Source organism: Acanthisitta chloris, unplaced genomic scaffold (genome assembly GCF_000695815.1).
Source record: "Acanthisitta chloris isolate BGI_N310 unplaced genomic scaffold, ASM69581v1 scaffold18785, whole genome shotgun sequence".
Taxonomy (NCBI): domain Eukaryota; kingdom Metazoa; phylum Chordata; class Aves; order Passeriformes; family Acanthisittidae; genus Acanthisitta; species Acanthisitta chloris.
Genome location: NW_008674550.1, coordinates 64992 through 74602, shown reverse-complemented (window position 1 = coordinate 74602; position 9611 = coordinate 64992). Strand labels below are relative to the sequence as shown.

The 9611-nt window shown below is 42.2% G+C and overlaps 1 protein-coding gene across 1 annotated transcript in view; it reads right to left on the bottom strand.

Annotated features, from left to right (window-relative positions):
* Positions 1 to 9611, bottom strand: part of HELZ (helicase with zinc finger) — a gene marked incomplete at its 3' end in the record, with an annotated part of 64103 nt that overhangs the window by 5316 nt on the left and 49176 nt on the right. Inside the window, 6 exon segments of the mRNA XM_009075395.1 lie at positions 4 to 548; positions 719 to 795; positions 1309 to 1519; positions 3877 to 4070; positions 4908 to 4959; positions 8845 to 9049. Coding sequence (XP_009073643.1) covers positions 4 to 548; positions 719 to 795; positions 1309 to 1519; positions 3877 to 4070; positions 4908 to 4959; positions 8845 to 9049 — 1284 coding nt within the window.

Sequence of the window (9611 nt, the reverse complement as noted above, 5' to 3'; positions counted from 1 at the left end):
ATTCCTGATGGATTCTCTTCAATGAAGTTGTTCAAGTGGGTTGGCAGAACGGGGTTGTGCTGTGCAATAGGCCTCAAAGGATTACTGACTTCTTGTAACAGAGGTGGGGGGTGTTGTTCTGAAATCACAGCATCTACAGCAGGAGAATGTGGTCGGTGGGGAATTGGATTATTAAAAAAGGACTGGCTGGGGCCTGCTGGGAAAGCAGGGGAAAGCTGGGAAGGTTGTGGAGGCTGCTGGTTCAAATGGTTATGCTGCTGAACTACCTGGCTCTGCTGGGGTGGCATTTGGGTTGGTTGTTCAGGCAAGTGATTTTGCTGTTGACTTAAAAGGTTTTGCTGCTGCTGCAGAGGATATGGCTGCCTTGGGATCTGGGAGAGGTGCTGGAAGTGGCGATTGGGCACTGTGAACTGGGAGTGGGGTGGGGTGAGGTGCAGGTTCAGCTGCCTGGGGTTAAGATTATCCTTGCGGTGAAATTTAGCGTTGGGATAACCAACACTGGAACGTGACTCTGGGCTTCTCTGCTGAGGGTTTGCTTCTAAATCCACCTAGGAAAAGAGAATGAGAAAGTTGAAAAATTCACATAAAACCCCCCAAAAATGCTGCAGTAATCACTACATTCATCAAAAGAGAGAATTACACAAAGCAAATAAGAAACCCAAGTGAATCCATGGGAAAACCCACACCCAAAGCACAAACCCAGACAAGCCAAACACACCTGCTTGGATTCCAGAGGTTTCTTCTCAGGTGTTCGAATTTTATTCATTTCAGGGCCAGCAGTGTTTTCACTTTTACCTAAAACCAAAATTAATTAGTTTTAATATCAAAAATTCTTATATTGGGTTTGTTCCTTTTTTGCCAGACACAGAAAAATTTAGACTTATTAGAACAGCACTTACATCATAGACATTTAATATCATTTACCTAAATAACACTTTTCTTCTAATCTCTGCACTTTGTTCATTAATCATCACTGAGTACTTCTTCCAACTTAATTGCAAATAGCATCAGCAATAGTTACCACTGTGCTGCAGAACAGATGGAACATTTACATCCTTAACACCCTCCCCAACTTCAATTAATTCCTCCTCTGAATCTCACAATATCTGAGTGATTCTATTTGTAATGGCAAATCGCAGGTTATTTCTCCAATTCTGTAGATCCCTGGATGAGGAAGGAAGGAAATGAGGGAGGGAGGGAAGGAAACAAATGAGGGGAGGGAGGAAATGAGGGAGGGAACAAACTCCTTTCCACAGTGCTCAGTGTCTCAAAACCAGACCAGCTGGCAATGCCATCTCAGCCACTAACCATTTCGACTTTGTTCATGCTGCTCCTTGTCCTGATGCTGAAGCTGCTGCTGCTGTCCTATGCTAACTGGTGAGTGATGTCCCAGGCCATAAGGGATAGGAGACCCACGCCCATGTGCCTGTAACAGGTTCATGTTATATGCCATAGCTGCTTGATGAGTAATGATTCGAGGGTCAACTGCAAACCTACCCTGATACCCCGTCCATGGCACCTGCATGGCAAAACAAATGAGAACAGATAAAGAAGAGAGAGATGAAAGCTGTTAAGGTACATTAAAGGCAATGAAGTGACAAGCACACTGATATTAGGTCAGCACCATCAGTTTTCCATGCATTAGAGGACCTGACACACTCACACAGCTACAGCTGGTGCTGGAACAGGAGAGCTGTAAGCTCAGGCCTAGCAACAAGGGGCAAATATTTTGGAGGTTAACCCCAAGCAAAAAACTGTTTATCAAAACCCATTCTTCTTTCAGTGGTTTCAAACTTCAGAGAGAAAAGATTGATGGGCACATTGCAGTTTCATCGATTTTATATTCATGAATATATATACATGAATAGAAGAGGGTGAAGTTCATGGAAATAAAAAGCCCATTCTGCTGGTAGTTAAGAGACACTCAGCTCTGTCTCGCAAGGGAAGCAGATAAAGCTCTGACCTGAGGAACAGTCATTTTAACACCCAGGGCTGTGATCCTGTCCCACAGGAGTGGTCACATCACTACCTCTGCACCCACAGCACTCCTGGTGAAGCTACCAGAGAACCCAGAGACTATCCCCAGGTTAGGAATGACAGAGCCACTCCAAAGTGTCTGTGCTACACGACACACGTATTGCAGATCTGAAGGAAAATCCACCTCCTGGAAGCAGGTAAAGAAAGTCAGGAGTTTTTACAAGAGTTTCCATTTTATTCCTAAAGGGAATGCAAAGGAAGACATCTCTGGTTCAAACTAGTTCAATCTCACCCTGTAGGGAATTTATTAAAAGGAGGAAAATATATGACTGAGAGTGCAGGGAAAGCAATCACCAACACTCAGGCTGCCTAGGCAGCCTTTGCTGATGGCAGCAAACAACCTCCTCGTGCTCTTACCTTGGATATGGAAACCACATTCAACAAAGCAAAGACATCATTTTATCTTCCAGGAACATAAACACATTTTACTTCAGTCCCTAGCTGTTTTAAGTGTAACAACTTTGATGCAATTTTTATTTTAAACTACTATTTGCCCTTGAAATGTGCACTTTGAACTTTAGCTCTAGGCTACTACTGCATCTGTACAACCTCAAATCAGTTCCAAGCTCCTTTTCCAAAGTAGCTGTCTCATTAGTACCTCAGTCTTCCCAGTTAATTATTTAAAAATCCATCCTCAGGGAAGGTGAGCTCCAAATACTTATTTTTAATATCTTTCTTTTGATTGGAAACACATAAAAAATATATTAACCTTGGAACAATAAGGCAGAGCTTTTTAAATTACCTTGGTTTGATATTAATATAATGTGAGCAAGCATGACAAAGATACAGCTGCTGCCCTTCTCACTGCATTGAAATTTATCCATCAAATGCAGATTCCTGGGGAGCCTGGAAAAAGGAATATTCCTGGGCCTAGCAAAGAAAACCAATTTCCAGCTGCCAGCTGATCTAAGACATACAACTGAAGCTACAGCAAGTTCCCCATTCAGCATCCACAACCAACAGCAATTACAACAGAGGATTCATCATTATTGGGAAAAAAAAACCAAATTAACTGTATTCCATTATGCATTTATTCCATAAATGTATTGCATTATGAGTGGGATTGAAGACATCTGCATGTAGGAGTTCCATGTCCTTCCCAGAGTCTCCAGGAGCTGTGTACAACACAGACATGGTACTCCACAGCATCACTTCTGCAGCCTTTGTTCTGTCCTCCCATTTTCCTCCTGGAATATGGGACTGTGAAGGGCAGAAATAAAGCACAGACTGCTCCTTTAATTTGTGTAAATTTTGGAGGGACAGTTTCATTTGTAATCCAAAATTCCATGCATAAATGTAGCCTAAAAGACCTGATTAGGGATCTTCATTCTGTTCCCAAATGTCATTAAGGGAAGGGATTGGAGAGGAAACTGGTTCACTATGAGGTTCTGGAAGGGAAAAACATCCCATTATGCTTATTTTTCTTATCACTTCACTTCAGACACCTTGCACTGCAGCCACCCAAAACTGATAATTTAGACTGTGTGAAGCCAATAAAGAGAAACAAACTCTGCCTGAATCACCAATGTCCCTCCAGTGATGAAGAACTGGACTAGGCAGTAATTCAGAGGAGGTGTCTCGAGTCAGACAAGACAGATTTCACTGGTGTGCCTAAAACACACCAAATGACATGGACATGAAATTGCTTTTAGGCTGCCTGCAGTTATTTGTGGGAGCAAGGCTTTTAAGTCCTCATTTTCTGGTGGTCCTCTCTCCTAAAGGCAGCTGAGCTCACATGTTTGAAGTGCTGAAAAGACCTGCAAAAAATTCACTCATTGATTTGGCCATACATTTTTGTACATACAAGAATTGAGAAGGGAACAGAAAATTAATTCTTACAGGCAAAGGCACAGACATGACCATATTTCCACCATAGACAGCAGGTACATAGAGAATACTTGTCCCAGTGTGTGGATCTATCCTTTGAACAGGACTTGGAGATTTCCCCAGATTGGGGTGAGGTCCCAGAGGAGGAGGGGGAGGAGTATATGCTCGGATAGGATTTCCAATTAGAACAGAAGGATTGGGCTGAACTGAAAAGAGAGAAACAAACAACAAACAAAAAGATATATACATACCAAAAAAAAAAGAAGATATATACACAACCAGAACATGAGCATCTCTTTCTTTCTTTTCTCATCCTAATAGTATCTATCTTTTCCAAGCACGTGTGCAACTCCCTAACAGCACAGGCCTGATACACCACAAGGAAACATTAATCAAATGCTGCATTCCATTTCCAAAATGTGAAGAGGCAGAAAATACGAGCTGAGGCACAGAGAAACAGGGAGCTGTAAGTGCATTAATGAAAGAACACCCCAAACCAATTAAACATGCTGACAGGCAGAGCAGCTGTTAAGCACTGCATCAAAAACTAGAACCATCCTCCTTTCTTTAGCAGGGAAGACAAGCTTTAAATTAATGCTTTTCCAAATTAATAACAAAATTATTCAGCTGTTGCATGCTACCTTACAAAGGTATGATCAGTCACAACTGCAGAGATGACAGCATAATTTCAATTCCAAGTACCCATAAAGCAGTGAGTGCAATACAATGTCCAAACCCTTTTAGTGCAAATGCTCTGGCACAGGGTTTTGCATTATGAATTTCAGACACAGCCATTTTTAAGAGGCCAACAACTGTGCTGTGCTAAGGCTCCAAAGTAAGTCAGTGCACACAACACCTCTAAAGGTGTTGAAAACACCTAATGTCCACTTAACAGTCCACAATCTCCCTCCCAGACAAGAATTAAATGGCTTTCAAATACAGAAGGTACCAGAGAGCCAATTTATGTCAAACTAGTATCAGTGTCACTGAAGCCAAACCAGTGTGAGCTGAGGAATTCCTTCAGGAACAGCAGAGAGACTCACCAATTCCATCAGGTGGGAAATGGTCATTCTGGTTATGATGATGGACCTTGCCCTTTAAAGGAAAAAACAACAGAGTAAAGCTCTGCATTCTTACATTAACCAAAGCTTTTTATTTCAAGTGAACAGGACAACTGGACACAAAGTTTGAAAGAAGTTAGCCCAACATTTTATTCTTCAATATTCAGCTGTCCAGTTCCACCCCTGACTATGAATTCACAAAGCAGGACATTAAATATCATTAATTCAATAACCAGTGGGTCACCACAAGTCCCTCTGAGAAAACTCTCTCCCAAGGTGTTGTCAGCAGGAGAGTTAGTCAGACACATTGAGCTTCCTTTCTCACCATTTTATTTCCTGCTGTCTCACTGCTTTTAAGAGATCACCCAGCACTGCCATAACCCTCAGTACTGCTCTGCTGTGGCAGCCCTTGGTGGAAGCACAGCCCATTTTTTTCTCCAGGTTCAGCTCAAGAACCTTGCAGACAAAGCAGCTGCCACCACTTTTACTCAGCTGCTCACCCAGTCTCATTAGAGACTCCTTCCCCATCTCCCCTGTCTGCTCCTGGACTTGACTGCTCCCCAAAAGTACAACAGAGGAGAGCCAAGAACCTGAGTGCCCTGAGGAAACTGTTTTCCCTTGGTGAACTGTGCCTTAGAAAATGAGGTTAACAGAAGTGAGTTCTCCCTCCTACATGCACAGGAGTTTACAGCATCAACTAATTAGTTAATATTCATAACCTGTGAGTTTATGATTCCAGTGCCAGTAAGCTCTTAAGTGCTTTGCAGGCTAAGAACACTTTACTTAATATAAGTACATGCACAACTTGAAAATAAATCTAAAAACCCTTTGATGCTACAAAACTTTCCTTGCCCAGGAGATAAGTCCAGGCAGTTTTCCAGCAGCCTGAGTAAATTAGTCAGGGTACAAAGACAGGTTGTTTGACAATGTTGACTCATGCATAAACCAGATTAAAGGAACTAGTCTCCAAATTTGTGTCTTGTTTTAAAAATGAATTATTGAAAAATAAAATAATAATTGCTTTTCATTGCTGTACTTAAAAGGAACCTGTTTACTCCCTCAAGAGAGCAATATTCCATCTGAAAATGGAGAGAAGCCTTGGTCACTCATGGTCAGGACAAGGCATTTCTGCATCTGTGCTGCTGTCAGAGTCAGGCTGTACCTGCAGAAACCTAACAAACCTCTGTTCCAACCTATCAGACTTGTGTTTTACAGGTGTCATATTTTTAAAACTGAATTAGCACATTATTACCTAAGTTTGAAGGAAGAGCTCTCCTGTTGAACAGGAACTTCAGAATGTGATGGTGTCAGATTGGTAAATAAAAGTCAACTGGGGCCACTTGCAAGTTGAGGAAGGAGGTGCTGAAATTCCTTTGTCTTTTTTCTTTTCACAGTTTTGATGGCTTAATGACTTTATAATAGTCTGTTATTAACTTAATCATTACCATTTCTCCCAGATTTTCACATCAGGGTTCATGTCCCTACCAGAATCTCTAAACCTACGCTAGAACTGATGGCCACTGACAACACTGGAGCACAGACACACTCAGATTCCCCTGGAACTTGCTCTACCTTCAGAGTATAAAAATCCTCGTTACATAAAGGCACTCAGAGGAAGCTCAGACGAGATGTAGGTGACTGCAGGCAGTTAGCAGCCTCCTCACTCCCTGCATCCCCCTTTAGTCACCACACAGGAGAAGTGTTCTCCAGAGACAGAATCAGACCTGTGGTCCTCCCTGGCTGTAGGAAATTTCTGGGATGCTGATGCACCCTGATTTGAGAGCCTGACTGCAGCCCAGAGCTCTGAGGGAGGCAAAGCTGTAAAACCCAGAGCTTAATTTACTCTCTGTGAACTACCCCGAGGGAAACTCTTGAGTTCTGAAAACTTTCCCTTTCCACATCATCACCTTCAATAAAGGCTGTCCCTGTCCAGCTCCAGTGCTCCTCCTCACTGCCACCCCCAGCAGAGCCACACGGAGCAGGGGAAGGCAGATGTCCCCCCAGACTGACACTTCTGTTAGCTGTTTGCCTCTCACAGACTGCAACACTTTCCCTTCTTTAAAAACTAAACAGCAAAGAGGTTTTTAATGTCCCTACATAAATCCAGGAGCAATTCTGCTGAGTAAGAAGGTGCTGTTTGTACAAAATCACTTTTCACTGCATGTGAAAGACAAGGCCTGACCTGCACAGATGTCCATAAACTCACCACAAAACACAGTCCTGAAGGCTGTTCTCATTTCTTTGCTATGAAATACATCAGCAGCAGATTTTTCATCTTTCATTTTTAATGTTAAATGTTATGCTTAGGAGATCTAAAATAAGCAAAGCTAACCATCTGCTTTTAAAACTTGAGCAAAGGGAAATGTATCACTGATCAGAGCCACATTCTGTGTTTGTGCATTACCTGCACTCCTGTTCCTGCACACACTAACTGCCAACCACGTTCAGGGGGGAAGGGATTTTATTTATAATTATGATCTAGGTGGTTTAAACACTTCAGCTCCTAAGCTGAAAATACAGTGCTGGCAGTTTGAAAGTGCCTCTTTGGGTTTCTACAGCACAAGGGCTTAGTTTACTAACAAACTGAAGACAAATAAACACAGGAGTCTATTCACCACATTCTCACTTCCCCCAACAGTTTTTTTCTATATTCACTACACCTGCATTTTCAAACACCTTTCTTTTCATTTAGGACACTCAAGATATTAACAGTGATGTCCCAGTATTAAAGAAAATGCATTCAAGCTGAAGCAACTCCTGAAAAATGAGAGTGCAGCAGTGGATTTCAAAGACAATTCTGTAATTTCTGCCTCTCTCTAAGCCCAGTGTTTTGACACACGACTCGATGCTTTCGAAATCTGGTGTTTGTTTCAGAAAGTAGTGCATCTCCATGCAGAAACCAAATGTTCTCACTTACAAACTCCCTGCAAGGACTGCCAAAGGGAAGGCTTTCCTTTCTGTACTGTTAAAAAAACCTGTTGTAAGAATTTCATTTCAATGCTGCAGCCTGCAACAGAAACACTAAGCTACAGGGAGCAGGGACATTTCTCCCTTCTTGGACAACTGAGCTCATCACAGCACTGACAACCTGCACTTCAGCTGCATCTCTAAACAGCTTAATTAAACTGTAACTCAAACTACCAAGAACTATTAGGACAGAATTAACTACTAATACATCACCCCACAAGAAAGCTCTAAAATTTAGCGAGTTCCTCATTGTCCTAACAAAGCTATGTATTTTCTTCACTTCTTCACCTGCTTTTACACAACCAGCTGATGAAATTAGCACTCAGAGGTAATTTAATCTCTCTGCCCTCTCGATGCTAATGAAATCTGGGCTTCTGAAGGACATCATCACTGAGCTAATCTGGGCAATGTTCTGTTTTATGACATATTTTTAATTACATCAAAAATTCTCTTACGTAACACAAGTCCCTGAAATCGAAACGTGGTTTTCAGATCAAACCAAATCCCTTTTGGCTATTATTTTGTGGTTTCCTTATACTCCTTCACACTGTCTGTACCAACCTGCTGTTTCTCGGGGTACAGTCAGAGCACAAACTGCTCGGGACAGGGATTAGTCCTTGTTCAGAGGGTTTAATTTGGTTTATCAGCATCCTGAGGCCAAAATCCATGGCTGAAGTTCACCAGGGTCATTGCAACACTACCAGAGTGACCCCAGGTGTGTGTTTTAGTAAGAAAACATGGCACAGCCCCAAGCTGTACCAATAAACACTATATTACAACACAAGCCTAGAGCTTTCCCTCGAAAATGCTGAGGATCCCTCTGGAATTTGCATTCAGATCTGATTGCATTGATGCAATTTTAACACAAACAGCTTGTTCCATAAACCTTTCGTGTGATTTCTCTGCAGTCACTTGCACTGCCTGACCAAGCTCAGCTGTGGTCACACCTTACCTTGGGAGGTGACTGCTGCTGCTTGGTGGGATTCGCCGAGTGCTGGTGCCGCAGAGCTCTGGGGATAAACTCAGGAGCCAAAGGGTTCAACACGTAGGTTTTCTTTAACTCCAGAGCTTCCAGCTGAGCTTTGATCTGTTCAAAGGTGATACCATGAAGACTTTCGTTCTCATGACACAGAGCAATAAACCTTTCCCAGAATTTCCTACGGAAACAATTGTTAGGAACAACAAGTCAGACTCAGTGGCTGTTGGTAAAATTTAAAAGTTTTATTTTTCACACTCCAAACCATCCACCCTGCAAGCTGATCCCCCCAGCACAGTGCAGACACACAGGTCTGTCCATGGATCCAGCACTGGGTGTGTGTCACAGTGAAATCAATCCCACACCTCACCTGGAATTCCTCCCTAGAAAACCAAACACAGCACACTCCATCCTTACAATTCTGGAAAGCATGTGATTTAAGGCAGTTATTAAAGCTCAAATAGTCACAGGGATTATATCGATTCTCAGCCCCAGATGATGTCAAAAATACTCTCTGAATTTAGGCAGATCATTCAATTCCACTGTCACGAACACCAGAGTTGAGATATTCCCTCAAAACTGCTCTTGTGAGACACATGAAGATTAATATGAGTATCTAGAGATCCTTTGAGATCCTCTGGTGGAAAACAAATAAAACCATAAATTTTGTTGTGTCAGGTATTTCTATAACATATAGAGGCAATTTCGAGCCAGAAAGACAACTATGAGATGACACATGACTT